This window comes from Pan troglodytes, chromosome 3, assembly GCF_028858775.2.
Source record: "Pan troglodytes isolate AG18354 chromosome 3, NHGRI_mPanTro3-v2.0_pri, whole genome shotgun sequence".
NCBI classification, from domain to species: Eukaryota; Metazoa; Chordata; class Mammalia; order Primates; family Hominidae; genus Pan; species Pan troglodytes.
This window is the reverse complement of record NC_072401.2, coordinates 104,430,628-104,450,728: the sequence shown is the minus strand read 5'-3', so window position 1 is coordinate 104,450,728 and position 20,101 is coordinate 104,430,628. Positions and strand designations below refer to the sequence as shown.

Genomic DNA, 20,101 nt, shown 5'->3' with positions numbered 1-20,101 from the left:
TAATTGGGTTGTATTTTCATTTCACAAAAGTTTTGGTGAATAATCTTTGGGATGTATACAGAGGATGGACACTTTTAATTATTGTGCCCAAACTGTAGGCACCTTTATTCAGTATACACAAATGATTGAAAATAGTGGGGACCCAAGTCTATAAAAGGTTCAATCAAGGTACCTTGCAAAATACACTGCTGTTACATCCCCAAACAGCTACTGATATGGAGCATGAATCTTCTTTTCTATCTGTGATTCCTCACATTGACAGTAATAATATAAATTTAATTCTAAAATTTGGTGGTTTAGTTCATTCATAAAATTATACAGAAAGTATGGTTCCTTAAAGATTTTCTTGTTTTACTACAGAGTCTCATTGATCCTAATAATACTGCACATGAAGAAACTAAAACTGTCTTATCAGATACAGAAGAAATAAAACCACAGACAAAAAAGGAGACATACATTTCTTGTCCTCTAAGAGGAGTATTGAATGTAATTATTACAAATGGTATGTGAAACAAAAAATGTAAATGAAGAGAAGATGAGAAATATGTTTGATAAATATTAAAACATGAGACAACAAAGACACTACTTAATCAATATACTCCAGATCAGATGATCAGCTTTGTTACAAGCAATATGTGAACAAAGAGGAAATATTTTCTTGAATCTTTCAAAGATAAAAACAAAATATTGCCTAGGAGGTGTATGTTTTAATATTTGTCATACATTTTTATGTTAAATTTTTGGGATTAGAAACATCATTGATTAAAGGGTTTTATTTAAAACCTACTTTGACATTTAGTTTTAAGTTAGCTAGAAAGAACATTATAATTTTGGAAATAATTATGTTTCTTATTAAAATTGGGCCCTAAGTTTTAAAACAACAGCAACCTTGTAAAAAGTTGTATAACACTTGCTTTCCCACTACAATTTTAAAGCATAGTGTTGTTGTCAGCAAATACTTATAAAGAGATTTTCTTGTGTATGTTTTTCTAAATATTCTGTTTGATTAAACCTATGAGAGAAAGAGATTTTGGCTTCCAGAAGTATATAGAATTTTGTTCCCTATAGAGAACAAAAAATTGATTAAAAATGATGAAGCACAAGTAATTGAAGTTTTAAATTTTTATTTTCTTATTTGCTGCTTGCTAACTTTAAACTTTTGAAGCAAATTTTATTCATTGATTTTTTTCATTAGTAAAGGTTGCTTTTTAATTTACATCAGTATATTGGTGACCTTGAATCAAAGTTTTCTGTGAACTTGAATAGTCCTCATCTGCCAGCGTAAGTGATTGGACTCCTTTGTAAATATACATATGTTCCCATGACTTGGTCTATTTAGTAGGCCATTTCTACAAAGCAGTTATTAGGAGTAGGGCCAGGGCCTGTGGAAGAGAGGGAAATGTATTATTTACCAAAATTATTCACTGAGTGTGGACTACAGTTTGCTCAGGAACTAATTGAGGAGTTCTAGAACATCAGAACTAAAACTGCAGGTTTAGATATAACTCATTTCCCCCTTTGTTTTCTTTCATTTTTGATTTTGCAGTTTTGGAGACATTTATAGGAAAAGGAGATTTTCTGTGTTTCTATTTGGGGGTGCATATTCTTGACTCTCTTTTTTGAAATCAATCTCTCTCTGTTTGTCACTCTCTCTCAACACACTCCCTACATTCACACTGTTTCCTTTATACACAAAGTATAGAATATCAATCTCTGGGTATGCTTAGAACATGCCACTGTTAGTAATCCCACTCTGCCGCATCATGGAATAAGTAATGTACAACCATGTGTAAGCAGAATGAAACAACAAAATAATTTCTTAAAACTGCATAGAGTTTGGATAATAAAAGGAAATAGAACAACATGTTTTTCTATAAATAATAGTTAATTCACCAATACCACATGTGTACAAGTTAAATTTAAATAAGAAATCTAAACTCTCAAATGCACACAGAAATCAGTCTCATCACATTTAATCATACTGTTTGCATACCTCATTTGGGGAATGGCTTGCTTCATCCCAAATAAATGGATAGTCTAGGACAGTAGATTTAGAGCTTAAGATATTATTCCTTTTTGTTTCTTTTCAGCCTACTTTTAACAAAAATGCTAATATATTTTTATGAAGCTTTTTTTCTTTAAATAAATTAAAATTTTCTTGTATGTCCAACTATGATTTTTAAGTAATCTTGGGGACAGAACTTCTCCATTAAAATTTTATTATCAGTTTTATGAAGTTAGCAGTCTTGGAAATTTAAGGTTCAAAAATAATATCCCAGAGACTTCCAGTTTCCAGTTCTACACGTAAGGAGATTAGAAGTCATCACTCTGTCCTAAAAACAAATAAAAAGCTGAAGAAACTGAAAAATCAACAATTCTTCTTAAATCCATCAGAGAAGTGAGTCACAGGGCAAACTGCTGCCCAAAAAATAGGAGTGATTAGACAGATTCAGAGAATCATAACTTACAGGAATGAAAACCTCTTTGGGAACCAGGAGCAGGGTACAAAAACCTGAATTGTAATTTAAAACTTGGCTAAAGCTCTGTGTGGAAAAGTCGAGGAGGTCCCCAGTTATGGGATGGGAGAGGCCCACACTTTTTTAAGTTTTACCTTCTGCAGCCAACCAGCAGGGGGAGAGGGAAAGTATCAAGGAAGGAAGAGGGTAACCATTGTGAAATATACCACAGTATTCTGTTCTTCTTACAAAGTCTGCCCCCCAAAAAAAAAATTTTTATCAGAGCCTAACCTACACATGTTTTTATCAGAGCCTAACCAACTTAGATCTGATGGATCTAAGAAGAGTTGTTGATTTTTCAGTTTCTTCAGCTTTTTATTTGTTTTTAGGACAGAGTGATGACTTCTAATATCCTTATATGTAGAAATGGAAACTGGAAGTCTCTGGGATGTTATTTTTGATCTAAACTTCCAAGACTGCTAACTTCATAAAAACTGATAGTAAGATTTTAATGGAGAAGTTCTGTTCCCAGCTCTAGTCAGCCTCCTCTAGCCTTCCACATAGTTGAAGGAAAATATCCAACTCTGGCCTCCTCTAACCATCCTGCACCAACTAAGGGAGTGAAAAAAAACAGAAAAGCATTTTTTGACATTCACAGCTCAGAGGCACAGGCCTACTAAAAGACTGAGATCTAGTGATAGAACTATAGAATTTTCTCCCCACCCCCAACACACACACCTTATCACCACATTACTAAAGTCTTACTTACCACAGGTCCTTTTACTCAGTACATCATGTTTATCTTTCAACTAAAATTTTCAATGTGTATTAAAAGGCAAAAAACACAGTTTAAAGAAATGGAGCAAACATCAGAACCAGACTCATATATGGAGGGTATATTGGAATTATCAGACTGTGAATTTAAAAGTTATGTTAAATATGCTAAGATCTCTAATGGAAAAAAATGGAAAACATGTAAGAACAGATGAGTATTATAAACAGGATGAAAATTATAAGAAAGAGATGCCAGATATCAAAAACACTGTAACAAATGAAGAATGCCTTTGATGGGCTTATTAGTAGGCTGGACAAAGCTGAGAAAGAATCTCCGGGCTTGAGAATATGCCAGTAGAAACTTCTAAAACTGAAAAGCAAAGAGAAAAATATACTGAACAACAATGAAACAGAATATCCAAGAATTGTGGGGTCACTACAAAAGGTGTAACATACATGAAACGGGAATATCAAAAGGAAAAGGAAGACAGAAAGGAATAGAAGACATAATTGAAGCCATAATGACTAGGAATTTCCACAAATGCATGTCAAGCACCAAGTCACAGATTCTGGAAGCCCAGAAAAGACCAAACAGGGTAAATGTCCAAACAGACTACACCTAGGCATATCATATTCAAACTTCAGAAAAGTCAAAGATAAAGAAAAAATCTTGAAAGAAGACAGAGGTAAAACTACCCATAAAAGAGCAAAGGTAAGAATTACATCCAACTTCTCATCAGAAACCATGGAAGCAAGAATAGAGTGGCATGAAATATTTAAAATGTTGAGAGAGAGAAAAAAAAAAAAAAACAACACCAGCCTTAGAATTCTGTATCCTGTGAAACTGTCCTTGAAAAGTGAAGGAGAAACAAAGACTTTCACAGATAAAAAAAAATTGAAGAACTTTTGTGCCAGTTGACTTGGCTTGCAAGAGATGTTAAAAGATGGTCTTCAGAGAGAAGGAAAATGATGTAGATCAGAAACTCACATCTACGTAAAAAAGGAAGAATATTCGAAAGGAAATACACAAAGATAAAATTTTTTAAATTCTTAATTTATCTAATAGATAACAATTTGTTCAAATTAATAATAGCAATAATGTATTTATGACTATAGCTTATGTTTAAGGGAAATGAATGAGAGCAATAATACAAGAAATGGGAGGGAGGAATTAGAAATATTATTATAAAGTGTTTGCTGTACCTATAAAGCCATATAGTATTATTTGAAAGTGGACTTTGACCAGGCACAGTGGCTCACACCTGTAATCCCAGCACTTTGGGAGGTGGAGGTGGGTGGATCACTTGAGGTCAGGAGTTTGAGACCAACCTGGCCAACATGGTGAAGCCCTGTCTCTACTAAAAATACAAAAAATTAGCCGGGCATGGTGGCAGGCACCTGTAATCCCAGCTACTCAAGATGCTGAGGCAGGAGAATTGCTTGAACCCAGGAGACGGAGGTTGCAGTGAGCCGAGATCACGCCGCTGCACTCCAGCCTGGGCAAAAGAAGGAAGAAAAAAAAAAGAAAAGAAAGTGGATTTGTATTAGTTGTAAACGCATGTTGTAAGCTCTCAGGCAACCATTACAAAAATTTATAAAGAAGTATAATTGATATGCTAACAGAAAATTGAATCATATAAAATGCTCAATTAAAACCACAAAAGGCAGGAAAAGAATGGAAGACAAAAGTAGGAACAACGAAGAAGGGCAATGAATAGCAAAGAGGAACAAGCATGATTGATATTAACCCAAATATATCAATAATCACTTTAAATGTCAATGGTCTAAATACACTAGGTAAAATACAGAGATTGCTAGAGTGGGTCAAAAATAAGACCCAACTATGTGTTTTTTACAAGATACATATTGATTAAGGAAAGAGATGGAGAATGATATTCCATTCTAACACTAATAAAAAGAAAGTTAAATTAGCTATATTAATTTCAGACAGCAGACTTCCAGCAATGAGTGTTATCAGGAATAAAGTGGAGCATTACATAATAATAAAAGGGTTAATTTTTCAAAAAGACATGACAATCCTTAATGTATTTGTGCCTAACAAAAGAATATTAAAATACGTGAGTCAAGCCAGGCTCATTGGTATGCATCTGTAGTCCCAGCTACTCTGGAGGCTGAATAGGAGGATTGCTTAAGCCCAGGAGGCCAGCCTGGGAAACATAGCCAGACCCTTTTTCTTAAAAAAAGAACACATGAGTTAAAAACTGACAAAACTATAAGGAGAAAGAGATAAATTTCATTTTTCTAGTTGGAACTTTAACACCTGTCTATCCTAAATGGACAGAGACAGCAGGCAAAAATTCAATAAAGACATAGTTGAACTCAACAGTATCATCAGTCAACTGGATATAATTGACATTTATAGACTACTTCATCCCAAAAGAGCAAAATACAAATTCTGCTCTGGCTAATATGGAACATTCACCAAGACAGACTATATCCTGAGCCATAAAACATACCTTAATAAATTTGAAAGGATGCAATCTCTGCTCTCAGACCACAATGAATTTTAACTAAAAATCAGTAACAGAAAAACAGCTTTAACATCCCAAAATACTTAAAGATTAAACAACACACTTCTAGATAACACCAAATCAAAGAACTCTCAAGAGAAAAGTAAAAATACTTTGAACAGCCAGACATGTTGGCTCACACCTGTAATCCCAGTACTCTGCTAGGCCGAGGCAGGCAGATTACTTGAGCTCAGGAGTTTGAGACCAGCCTGGCAACATGATGAAGCCCTGTCTCTACAAAGAAATATAAAAATTAGCTGAGTGTGGTGACGCATGCCTGTAGTCTCAGCTACTTGGGAGGCTGAGGTGGGAAGATTGCTTACCCCAGGAGGCAGAGGCTATAATGAGCCAAGATCACACCACTGTATTTCAGTGTGGGTGACAGAGTGAGACTCTGTCTCAATAAAATAAAATAAAATAATAAAAAATACAAGTACTTTGAACAAAATGAAAATACTACTTATCAAAATTTATGGGATGCAGCAAAAGCAATGAGTAGAAGGAAATTTATAGCATTTGATAATATTTCTTAATAGAAAAAAAGAAAGATCTAAAATGAATAAATTAAGCTTCCACCTCAGGAAGCTAGAAAGAAAAGAGCTAATTGAGTTCAAAGTAAGCAGAAGAAAAAAAGTAATATAATTTAGAGTAGATATCAATACAATTAAAAACAGGAAATCAATAAATTCAATGAAATAAAAACCTGGTTCTTTGAAAAGATCAACACAATTGATAAGCCTTTAGCCAAACTAACTAAGAAAAATATGAGAGAAGACAGACATTACTTATATCAGAAATAAAAGAGAAGACATTGCTACAGATCCCATGGGCATTAAAAGGTTAATAAAGGAATACTATGAACAACTTTATGCCCACAAATTCAATAACCTAGATAAAAAGGACCAATTCCTTGAAAGACACAATCTGCCAAAACTCACAAGAGGAAATGGATAATATGAATAGGCCTATAACTATTAAAGAAATTGAATCAGTGTTTCTTTCCAAAATGGAATGTACTGGGCCCAGGTGGATTCACTGATAAATTCTACAAAACATTTAAGGATGAAATTATACAATTTTCTCAGCTATTTCTAGAAGACATAAGCAGAAGGAATACTTTCCAATTTATTCTATAAGGTCAGCATTCCTAATATCAAAATCTGGCAAAAACATTATAGAACCAATATCTACAGACCAATATCTCTCAGGCACATAGATGCAAAAATTCTTAACAAAGTATTCACAAATTGAATTAAACAGCATATAAAAAGGATACACCATGACCATGACCAAGTGGGATTTATCCCAGATATATGAGATTAGTTCATCATTCAAAAATTAAGTAATGTAATCCATCACATCAACAGGCTAAGGAAGAAAAATCACATGATCATATCAGTAGATGCAGAAAGGTATCTGACAAAATCCAATGCCCAATCATGATTAAAAATAAAAAACTATCAGCAAGTTAGAATAGAGTGGAAACTTCCTCAACTGCATAAAAACTATCTACTAAAATCCTACAGGTAACATTGTACTCATTGGTGAAAAACTAGAAGCTTTTCTTCTAGATCAGTAACAAGGTAAGGATGCCTCCTCTTACCACTTCTTTTCAACATTGTACTGGAAGTCCAACTAATGAATTATGACAAGGAAAGTAAATAAAAGGTACACAGGTTAGGAAGGAAGAAATAAATTTGTCTTTGTTTACAGATAAGATGATTGTATCGGTAAAAATTCTAAAAGAATCATGTAAAAAAAACTCCTGGAACAACTACTAAGTGAGTAAGATGGCAGGTACAAGATTAATATACAAAAGTCAATTGTTTTCCTATGTGCCACAGTGAACAAATGGAATTTGAAATTAAAAACAGCACCATTTACATTAGCACCACAAAAATTAACATCTTAGATATATGTCTAACAAAAATATATACAAGATCTATTTGAGTAATAACTATAAAACTCTGATGAAATAAATAAAAGAACTAAATAAATTGAGAAATATTTTATGTTCATGAAAGACTAGTATTGTCAGATGTCAGTACTTCCTAACTTGATTCAATGCAATCCCAATCAAAATTCCTGAAAGTTATTTTGTGGATATGAACAAATTTATTTAAAAATTTGTTTGGGCAGGCAAAAGACCCAGAAAAGCCAACTCGACATTGAAAGAGAGAAACAAAATCAGAGAACTGACATTACCCAACTTCAAGACTTACTGTAAAGCTACAATAATCAGGACAATGTGGTATTGGTAAAAGACTAGACAAAGAGATCAATCAAACAGAATAGAGTCCAGAAATAGACCCACAAAAATATTGTCAACTGATCTTTGACAAAGGAATAAAGGCAATACAATGGAGCAAACATAATCTTTTCAACTATACATGATGACAAAACATATGGACCTCCACATGCATGCAAAAAAAAAAAAAAGGAATCTATACGTAGACCTTAAAACTTTCCACAAAATTACCTCGAAACATATCATAGACTTGAATGTAAAACACAGAACTATAAATGTAGATGGTAACATAGAAAATCTAGATGACCTTTGGTATGGTAATGAGTTTTAGATATAATATCAAAGGCACACTCCATGAAAGAAATAATAGATAAACTTGATTTCCTTAACATTAAAATGTATGTTCTTCCATGCTGTTCCCTTCTGTGAAAGAGAAGGGAAAAAAATCTATGCTCTGTGGAATACACTTTCAAGAGAATGAAAAGACAAGCAACAGATTGGAAGAAAATATTTGCAAAGGACATATTTGATAAAGACTGTTATCAAAATATAAAAAGAACTCTAAAACTTCACCAAAAAGAAAACAAACAACCAGATTAAAAAATGAACACAACACTGGAAGAGGAACCTCACGAAATAAGATATACAGATGGCAAGTAAGCTTATGAAAAGATGCTCAACATGATAGGTCATTAGGTAATTGTAAATTAACACAACAGTGAGAGACCACTACACACCTATTAGGATGGCCATAATCCGAAACACTGACACCACTAAATCTTGGCAAGGGTACGGAGCAACAGGAACTTTCATTCATTGCTGGTGGGAGTTGTACAAACTGTACAGCCCCTTTGGATGATAGTTTGGCAGTTTCTTGCAAAAATAAAAAGACTTACCATACAATCCAGCAATTAACACTCCTTGATATTTACCCAAATGAGCTGAAAACTTAAGTCCGCACAAAAACCTGCACATAAACATGGATGTTTATGGCAACCTTATTGATAATTATCAAAATTTAGAAGCAATCAAAATGTCTTTCATTAGGTGAGTGAATAAATAAACTGTGGTACATCTAGGAAGTGGAATATTATTCAATACTGAAAAGAAATGACCTATCAAGCAATGAGACAACTTGGAGTAAACTTAAATGCATGTTTCTAAGTGAAAGAAGCCAATCTGAAATAGCTACATTCTGTGCGAGTCCAACTATATGACATTCTAACAGGGGCAAAACTATGGACACAGTAAAAAGATCAGTGGTTGTCAGGAATTGAGAGGAGGGAGGGATGAGCAGGCAGAGCCCAGAGGATTTTTAGGGCAGTGAAACTATTTTGTATGATATTATAATGATGGAAATATGTCATTATACATTTGTTAAAAGCCATAGAACATACAAACCCAAGAGGGAACCTAATGTAAACTCTGAACTTTGGGTGACTATGATGTGTTAATATAGGTTTATCAATTCTAACAAATGGACCACTCTGGTGTGGAATGTTGGTCATAGAGGAAGTGTGTGGGAGCCGGGATATTTTTTTCATCAACTTTTATTTTAAGTTCCAGGGTATATATGCAGGATGTGCAGGTTTGTTACATGGGTAAACGTGTGTGATGGTGGTTTGCTGCACAGATCAATCCATCACCTAGGTATTAAGCTCAGCATCCATTAGCTATTCTTCCTAATGCTCTCCGTCCCTCAACCCCCTCAACAAGCCCCAGTGTGTGTTGTTCCCCCCATGTGTTCTCATCATTCAGCTCCCACATATAAGTGAAAACATGTGTTATTTGGTTTTCTGTTTCTGCATTAGTTTGCTGAAGATAACAGCTTCCAGCTCCATCCATGTCCCTGCAAAGGACACGATCTCATTCCTTTTTATGGCTGCATAGTATCCATGGTATATGTACCACATTTTCTTTATGCAGTCTATCATTGATGGGCATTTATGTTGATTCCACATCTTTTTTATTGTGAATAGTGCTGCAGTGAACATCCATGTGCATGTGTCTTTATAATAGAATGATTTATATTCCTTTGGGTATATACCCAGTAATGGGATTGCTGGGTCAAATGGTATTTCTGCTCCTGGATCTTTGAGGAATTGCCACACTGTCTTCTACAATGGTTGAACTAATGTAAATTCCCACCAACAGTGTAAAAGTGTTTCTTTTTCTCTGAACGTCACGAGCATTTGTTGTTTTTTGACTTTTTAATAATCACCATTCTGACTGGCATAAGATGGTAAATCATTGTGGTTTTGATTTGCATTTCTCTAATGATCAGTGAGGTTGAGCTTTTTTTCATACGTTTGCTGGCTGCATAAATGTCTGCTTTTGAGAAGTGTCTGTTCATGTCCTTTACCCACTTTTTAATGGGGTTGTTTGTTTTTTTTCTTGTAAATTTGTTTAACTTCCTTGTGGACTCTGGATATTAGACCTTTATCAGATGGATAGATTGCAAAAATTTTCTCCCATTCTGTAGGTTGTAGAGAGCGGGGATTTTTGAGATCTCTCTGTAATCTCTGCTCAATTTTGCTGTGAAACTAAAACTGCTCTAAAAAATAACGCCTATTAAAAATACAATAATATCCACATTCCTTCTGGGTTATAGTCAGTAGAGAACAGACACTAAGAAGCCAAGTGGGGATGAACATAGTTCCATTAGTGGAGGGCCAGTGCTTCCCCCAAGTAAGACCTCCTTGGAAAACTGGAGTAAACATAAGGCTTCTCCATAGATCATGTCTCCTCCTGTCTGGAAAGCTGATCCTTCAGAGCAGACTTTGAGTACGCAGTTAACTATGAGGAAGGACTTGCCTCAAAAACACTATCATGAGCAGACTGGAGTTCACTAGAGGCTGGAGAAGAGAAATGGATGCCTTTTAGAGGGGTCCTGACCCACATGTGTTTACTACTGAGAATAACAAATGAAAAGAGGAGAGTTTACTCATCCCAACAATGCAAAACAGAGGAATGGATTTCTCACTTTTGAGGCAAAAGAAACCTACCTACTGATTCTAGGATATGGCTCAATAACTATGAGGTTCTCACCAATCAGGTTAACTACTTACTATTCCAATCTTGGCAAAGAGCAAATAGGAAATGAAAAGAGTTGAAAACGTTTGTCTCTAACATCAATGAACTTGAGAAGGGTTTTCACCTACAGTTTCACATTACAATGCTTTTTTATTCCCCAAGAAGTCATCCATTCAATTAAGTATGTTTGCCTAGTGGTTTTTACCCTGTCATAAGTAGAACTATTTATGCAGTTGCTCTCTGTAACACCTTTCACAGCATCATATTTAAAAAGCTTTTAATAATGAGTATAACCATGTACGGTAAATTAAGAAACCAGAAAGCTAACCATATCAATAAATACTAGAGAGCAAATAAAAAGTTTTAGAGCATTTATTTTAGAAAAGTTTTGTAGTATTATCCTAAAAATAAGAATACATTTTTAATCCTTTGGTTATATACCCAGTAATGGGATTGCCGGGTCAAATGGTATTTGTAGTTCTAGATCCCTGAGGAATTGCCACACTGACTTCCATAATGGTTGAAGTAGTTTACACTCCCACCAACAGTGTAAAAGTGTTCCTATTTCTCCACATCCTCTCCAGCACCTGTTGTTTCCTGACTTTTTAATGATCACCATTCTAACTGGTGTGAGATGGTATCTCATCGTGGTTTCGATTTGCATTTCTTTGATGGCCAATGATATTGAGCATTTTTTCATGTGTCTTTTGGCTGCATAAATGTCTTCTTTTGAGAAGTCTGTTCATATCCTTCGCCCACTGGTTGATGGGATTGTTTGTTTTTTTCTTATAAATTTGTTTGAGTTCATTGTAGATTCTGGATATCAGCCCTTTGTCAGATGAGTAGATTGCAAAAATTTTCTCCCATTCTGTAGGTTGCCTGTTCACTCTGATGGTAGTTTCTTTTGCTGTGCAGAAGCTCTTTAGTTTAATTAGATCCCATTTAAGGATTATAAATCATGCTGCTATAAAGACACATGCACACGTATGTTTATTGTGGCACTATTCACAATAGCAAAGACTTGGAACCAAGCCAAATGTCCAACAATGATAGACTGGATTAAGAAAATGTGGCACATATACACCATGGAATACTATGCAGCCATAAAAAATGATGAGTTCATGTCGTTTGTAGGGACATGGATGAAGCTGGAAACCATCATTCTCAGCAAACTATCGCAAGGACAAAAAACCAAACACCTCTTATTCTCACTCTTAGATGGGAATTGAACAATGAGAACACATGGACACAGGAAGGGGAACATCACACACCGGGAATGGTTGTGGGGTGGGTGTAGTGGGGAGGGATAGCATTAGGAGATATACCTAATGTTAAATGACGAGTTAATGGGTGCAGCACAACAACATGGCACATGTATACATATGTAACTAACCTGCATATTGTGCACATGTACCCTAAAACTTAAAGTATAATAATAAAAAAAGAATATGTTTTTAAAAATTTGTAACTTCTCATAGGCTATATATTTTTAAAACTCTAGCTGTCCCATATTAATTGCTTAGCCATATACTGCACCCAGCTGGGGCTCTGAGAATGGCACATTGAAAAGAATTATTAGGGACAAGAAATTTTTCTGGTTGTTAGAAAAAAATTGTACTAGTGTTCTAAAAGTTCATAATTAAAGTATTCCCAAAAACGTTCTCAACATTGGTGTTTAGGTGCTCTCCTGAAGTAACATTAATTTAGATACATCAAAATGTCATTTACTCAGCAAACATTTATTGAATATCTATAAGGTTCTGTTTGCCAGGGAGCTAAAACAAAATATCTACCCTCAACTACAAGCATAATAATAAATTATTTAACCAGAATCCTGTTTGTAATTCTCTTAAGGTCACTTACACCAGTGTAGTCAAAAGTATCTTCATCTTCTCATTAGAAAACTCTGCTCCTCTTGTTCTTCTTCCTTTTTTTCTGTTTTTTTTTTTAAGTTATAATATTGTCTCAGTTATACAGCCTAGAGAGCTCATAAGCATCTTTGACTTGGCCTTTTTTCTTCATGCTGTTATTCAGTTTGTTTATAAGCCCTATCAATTCCACTTCCATAATATTTCTCTCTTTTCTTTTTCTTTTTTTGGAGGCAGAGTCCCACTCTGTTGCCCAGGCTGCAGTACAGTGGCACCATCACAACTCACTGCAACCTTGACTTCCTGGGCTCAAGTGATCCTCCTGCCTCAGCCTACTGAGTAGCTGGGACTGCAGGCACATGTCACCATAGCTGGATAATTTTTAAAATTTTTTGTAGAGACAGCATTGCCCTGAGTTTCCCAGGCTGGTCTTCAACTTCCGGGCTCAAGCCATCTTCCAGCCTTGGCCTCCCAAAGTTCTGGGATTACAGATAATAAGCCATTGCACCCAGCCCATAACATTTCTTATGTTTATTTTACTCCTAAAGTTTAGCAAAGCATTCAAGACACTTCATGTTTCAGTTATGAATTTTCTTTCCACTCTCACCTGCCAAAATATCTCACTTCATCTGGACAAATTTACTTACCTCTCAATGTGCTCTTGACTTCACGTTGCTATATCTGTGTCCATCCTATCCCTTAACTTACCACGTCCTTATCTTTGCCTATTGAAATTTCATCTTTCAAGAACCTATGATTTTTTTCCAGATTTTCCAGTTTTACTTTGGCACTTATGCCATTTTAATTTGTACAACATTTCTGTCTTTTTTATTAAATTAATTGTAAGTTCCTTCAAAGCAGGTATTAGCTCTTTATGATTGGGACCTATCCTTGCATATAGTCTTTCAGAAACCATTTATTAAATTAGCTAATGCAATATAAATTAGTTATTGCTTCAAATGAGATGTCATGAAAACTATTGATGACTGTTAAGAAATGATAATATCTTTGAATTTCAGAAGAGACTTAATTTCTTGATTTTAAAGTAGAAGTTCAAAGTAAATCAATACTGATATCTACATTCAAGACCTAGAATATTACGTAGGCTAGTAAATGTTATCCTTCATCTCTGGAGTATGAAAACGACCGTAACTGGTGAAATTGCTGGGGTTTATCTGACTAAGTGTATTAACCAAATCCAGTGAACGTTTCTGTCTGCATCGTATTCAAGATCTTTCCAGCTGTTGACACCAATGATCACTCTCTTATTGAAACACTTGTCTTTTTTTTCTAATTCTGAGGCACCAACTGGTTTTCTTCTTCCCTCACTGCTTCTTCCTTTCTTGTCTTCCATATTCCATTCTTCTTTTCCTAACTTCTAAATACCAAATATCACTCAGGACTTAGACCTGGGCCTTTTCCTCTTTTCTTTTTATATAGTTTTTCTATGTGGTCTCATCAATGTCCAAGATATCATATTTATGCATGTGACCTTCTAATTTAAACATTATCTGGCCAGGCGTGGTAGTTCACGCCTGTAATCCCAGCACTTTGGGGGCTGAGGCGGGCAGATCACCTGAGGTTGGGAGTTCAAACCAGCCTGGCCAACATGGTGAAACCCCATCTCTACTAAAAAATACAAAATTAGCCAGACATCATGGCATGCACCTGTAGTCCCAGCTACTCAAGAGGCTGAGGCAGGAGAATCGCTTGATCCCCAGGAGGCGGAGGTTGCAGTGAGCCGAGATTGCACCACTGCACTCCAGCCTCAAAAAAAAAAAAAAAAATATATATATATATATATATATGTGTGTGTATATAATCATTATAGATATAGTTGAAGCTTCCTGTGTACTATTTTCCAACCTCATTCCCCTCCTTTTCCTGGAGGTACCAACTATGCAGATAAAAGCAGAAATTAATGTCAGTAGTGGTGTGTTCATCATGTGTCTATGCCTTCACGACAAAGGAAGTTTAAAAACTTGAGTTCCTGGCTTCTACATTGGGAAAGTAATATTAATAATGTTAGAAATTCTCCAAACATGGGGTGACTTATTAAAACCTGCTCAGGCCAGGTGCCGTGGCTGATGCCTGTAATCCCAACACTTTGGGGCACCAAGGTGGAAGAATCATTTGAAGCCAAGAGTTTGAGGCTAGCCTGGGCAACATAGTGAGACTTCATCTCTACAAAATAAAAACTTTTTTAAAATTAGCTAGGCATTGTGGTGTGTGCCTGTAGTCCCAGCTACTCAGGAGGCTAAGGCAGAGGGTCCCTGGAGCCCAGGAGTTCAAGGATGCTGTGAGCTATATGATCATGCCAATATTCCAACCCAGGCAGCAGGGCAAGACCCTGTCTCTTTAAAAATAATAAAATGAAATAAAAGCTGCTTGGGCAAACTGTTAAAGGTTTGCTTCTATTCCTGAGATACCCAACTGGTCCAGAATTGTTTTAGAATACATTACTAGATTTACTATTATTTTATTTTAGATGTTTGTATCTAAGCTTAGTTTGGCCTCCAATTTTCTTGGATTATAATGATCTTAAATATTTATATTGCATTTATGTTAGCCTCACAAAATGAATTGAAGGTGTTCCCTCTTTTTCCATTCTCTGAAATTATTTTGATGTGATAGTGGTTATTTATATGTTCTTTGAATGTTTGGTAGAACTTTCATATTAAAGTATCTCATACTAGTGGGTGTTTTCTATGAGAAAGTATTTACTGATTGAATTTTTAAAAATAGATACAGGAATATTCAGGTGTCCCATTTCTTCTTGACTAAGTGTTTATAAGTTATAGTAGCCAACGAAGTTGTTCATTTCACTTATGTTTTTAGACTGTTGTCATATAGTCATTTATAGTATTCACTTTATTATTTTTTCACTCATATTTTATGTTACATCTCATTTTTTATTCCTAATATTGCTTATTTATGCCTTCTCTTTTTAATTAATCAATCTTACCAGAAGCATGCCTATTTTATTATTCTTTTCAAAGAATCAGCATTTGGTTTTGTGAATCTTGCCTATTGTTTCTTTGTTTTATAGTTTATTAATGTCTATTTCTACTTTTAGCCTTATTTCCTTTAATTTATTTTATTTAGGTTTACTCCGATTTTTTTTTGTTAGACAGAGTCTTGCTCTGTTGCCCAGGCTGGAATGCAGTGGCCCAATCTCGGCTCACTGCAACCTCTGCCTCCCCAGCTCAAGCAATTCTTCTGCCTCAGCCTCCCGAGTAGCTGGGATTACAGGCACCTGCCACCACACCCAGCTAATTTTTGTATTTTCAGTAGAGACGAGGGTTTCACCATGTTGGCCAAGCTGGTCTTGAACTCCCGACCTCAGGTAATCCGCCCGCCTTGACCTCCCAAAGTGCTGGGATTACAGGCCTGAGCCACCATGCCCAATCTCTTTTTCTCTTTCTAAACTTCCAAAGGTGGACGCTTAACTAATTTTCACCCTATTTTTCAATATAAACATTTAAAGATATAAATTACCCTTTCAGTACTGCCTCAGCTCTATCTCACAAGTTTTGTTATGTAGTATTTCACTTCCAAATATCTTCTGATTTTTGTTTTCATGTCTTCTTTGACTGAAAAATTATTTAAGGTATGCCTTTAGTTTGAAAATGAAAGAAATTTACATTTTTTTCTATTATAAATTGCATTTTAGTTACAGAGTATAAGCCACATGTTATAATGTTTGTTTATTTGTTGTGATTTGATTCATAGGCTAGTATAGGTTCAGTTCTCCTAAGACTTTATCAGGCTTCAAAGTATATATATTCTCTAATTTGAGCATATGGAAGTCTATATATTTCCTTTAAATTAAGCTTTTTTAATACGGTGGTTAAAATCTGAGATAATCTTACTATATTTTGATTATCATTGACTCAGAGGTTTAAGTTTCTTCAAGGTTGAGGATTTAGCCATTTTTCTTTGTAATTCTGTCAATTTGTGCTTCATATATTTTAAGGTTGAATTGTTACTTGCATAGATGTCTTTACATAATGACTTTTATTCCTCAGAATGTTTTTTGTCTTAAATTATAGTTTTTGATACGAAAATAACTATACCAGCCATATATTGGTTAATATTTGTTTTATTTATCATTTACTCTTCTCATACCTTCAGAATTTTGTGTCTTCATGTTTTTAACTACTACAGGTGATACCTGGATTTTCATGTTTTTAATCCAGTCTTCAAGTGTCTGTCTTTAACTAATTTAGACCATTTAAGTTTATTGTGGTTATTGATAAATTTATATTTATTTCTGTCATCATGTTTTGTGCTTTCTGTTAACCGTATTATTTCTCTAATGCTTTTCCCCAATGCATTCTGTTAGATTGATCAAGGTTTTTCCCCTCTATTTGTTTAAAAGTTGTATGTTCTAGTTCTATTCTATTCACGATTACCCTTGAAATTTAATATGTGTACTTGAATTAACAAGTAATTAAAAAATTAATTTTAAAATTAAAATCACGTTTCATCTTGAAGGATGCATTAATTTTGATCACCCTCATTTGTCTCCAACTTATGGTTTTCCAGTACTTTTGTTCCAATTTATATTTTATCAGCTTTTTTGAGGTATAATATACAGACCACGAAATTTATTTATTTTAAATGCACATTTTGATGAGTTTGGGTAAATTTATAGAGTTGTACAACAATTACAAAAATTCAGTTTTTGAATACTTACATAATCTCAAAAAGTTTCCTCATGCTTATTTGCATTAAATCCTCCCTCCCACCTACGCAAGTCCCAAGTAACAAATGATCTGCTTTCTTTATAGTTTTGCCTTCCATGAAAAGTTACATAGATTGGCCAGGCACAGTGGCTCACACCTGTAATCCTAGCACTTTGGGAGGCCGAGGCGAGCAGATCACCTGAGCCCAGGAGTTCAAGACTAACCTAGGCAACATGGTGAAACCCCATCTCTACTAAAAATACAAAAATTAGCTGGGCATGGTGGCGCATCTGTCAGCTACTCGAAGGCTGAAGTGTGATGGATTACGTTTATTGATTTGTGTATATTGACCCAGGCTTGCATCCCAGGGATGAAGCTGACTTGATAGTGGTGGTTAAGCTCTTTGATGTGCTGCTGGATTCGGTTTGCCTGTATTTTATTGAGGATTTTTGCATTGATGTTCATCAGGGATATTGGTCTAAAATTCTTTTTTTTGTTGTGTCTCTGCCAGGCTTTGGTATCAGGATGATGCTGGCCTCATAAAATGTGTTAGGGAGGATTCCCTCTTTTTATATTGATTGGAATAGTTTCAGAAGGAATGGTACCAGCTCCTCTTTGTACCTCTGGTAGAATTCAGCTGTGAATCCATCTGGTCCTGGACTTTTTTTTGTTGGTAGGCTAATTAATTATTGCCTCAATTTCAGAGCCTGTTAATTGGTCTATTCAGGGATTCAACTTCTTCCTGGTTTAGTCTCGGGAGGGTGTATTTCTCCAGCAATTTATCCATTTCTTCTAGATTTTCTAGTTTATTTGTGTAGAGGGGTTTATAGTATTCTCTGATGGTAGTTTGTATTTCCATGGGATCAGTGGTGATATCCCCTTTATCATTTTTTATTGCATCTATTTGATTCTTCTCTCTTTTCTTCTTTATTAGTCTTGCTAGTGGTCTATCAATTTTGTTGATCTTTTCAAAAAAACAGCTCCTGGATGCATTGATTTTTTGAAGGGTTTTTTGTGTCTCTATCTCCTTCAGTTCTGCTCTGATCTTAGTTATTTCTTGCCTTCTGCTAGATTTTGAATTTGTGTGCTCTTGCTTCTCTAGTTCTTTTAATTGTGATGTTAGGGTGTCGATTTTAGATCTTTCCTGTTTTCTCTTGTGGTTATTTAGTGCTATAAATTTCCCTCTATGCACTGCTTTAAATATGTCCCAGAGATTCTGATATGTTGTGTCTTTGTTCTCGTTGGTTTCAAAGAACATCTTTATTTCTGCCTTCATTTCATTATTTACCCAATAGTCATTCAGGAGCAGGTTGTTCAGTTTCCATGTATTTCTGTGGTTTTGAGTGAGTTTCTTATTCCTGAGTTCCAATTTGATTGCACTGTGGTCTGGGAGACAGTTTGTTGTGATTTCTGTTCTTTTACATTTGCTGAGGAGTGCTTTACTTCAAACTAGGTGGTCAATTTTGGAATAAGTGAGAAGTGGTGCTGAGAAGAATGTACATTCTGTTGATTTAGGGTGGAGGGTTCTGCAGATGTCTATTAGGTCTGCTTGTTGCAGAGCTGAGTTCAAGTCCTGGAAATCCTTGTTAACCTTCTGTCTCATTGATCTGTCTAATATTGACAGTGGGGTGTTAAAGTCTCTCATTATTATTGTGTGGATGTCTAGGTCTCTTTGTAGGTCTCTAAGGACTTGCTTTATGAATCTGGGTGCTCCTGTATTGGGTGCATATATAGTTAGGATAGTTAGATCTTCTTGTTGCATTGATCCCTTTACCACTATATAATGGCCTTCTTTGTCTCTTTTGATCTTTGTTGGTTTAAAGTCTGCTTTATCAGAGACTAGGATTGCAACCCCTGCTATTTTTTGCTTTCCATTTGCTTGGTAGATCTTCCTCTATCCCTTTATTTTGAGCCTATGTGTGTCTGCATGTGAGATGGGTCTCCTGAATACAGCACACTGATGGGTCTTGACTCTTTATCCAGTTTGCCAGTCTGTGTCTTTTAATTGGGGCATTTAGCCCATTTACATTTAAGGTTAATATTGTTATGTGTGAATTTGATCCTGTCATTATGATGTTAGCTGGTTATTTTGCTCGTTAGTTGATGCAGTTTCTTCCTAGGATCGATGGTCTTTATAATTTGGCATGTTTTTGTGTGGCTGGTACTGGTTATTCCTTTCCATGTTTAGTGCTTCCTTCAGGAGCTCTTGTAAGGCAGGCCTGGTGGTAACAAAATCTCTCAGCATTTGCTTGTCTGTAAAGGATTTTATTTCTCCTTCACTTATGAAGCTTAGTTTGACTGGATATGAAATTCTGAGTTGAAAATTCTTTTCTTTAAGAATGTTGAATATTGGCACCCACTCTCTTCTGGCTTGTAGGGTTTCTGCCAAGAGATCTTCTGTTAGTCTGATGTGCTTCCCTTTGTGGCTAACCCGACCTTTCTCTCTGGCTGCCCTTAACATTTTTCCCTTCATTTCAACCTTGGTGAATCTGACAATTATGTG

The 20,101-nt window shown here is 35.3% G+C and overlaps 1 protein-coding gene across 2 annotated transcripts in view; it reads left to right on the top strand.

The window, feature by feature from the left end:
• SLC9B1 (solute carrier family 9 member B1) overlaps nt 1-20,101 on the top strand; it is a 116,172-nt gene that overhangs the window by 29,381 nt on the left and 66,690 nt on the right. For both annotated transcript variants that reach the window (XM_016950977.3, NM_001280193.1), the window contains 1 exon segment: nt 361-502. In XM_016950977.3, coding sequence (XP_016806466.1) covers nt 361-502 — 142 coding nt within the window.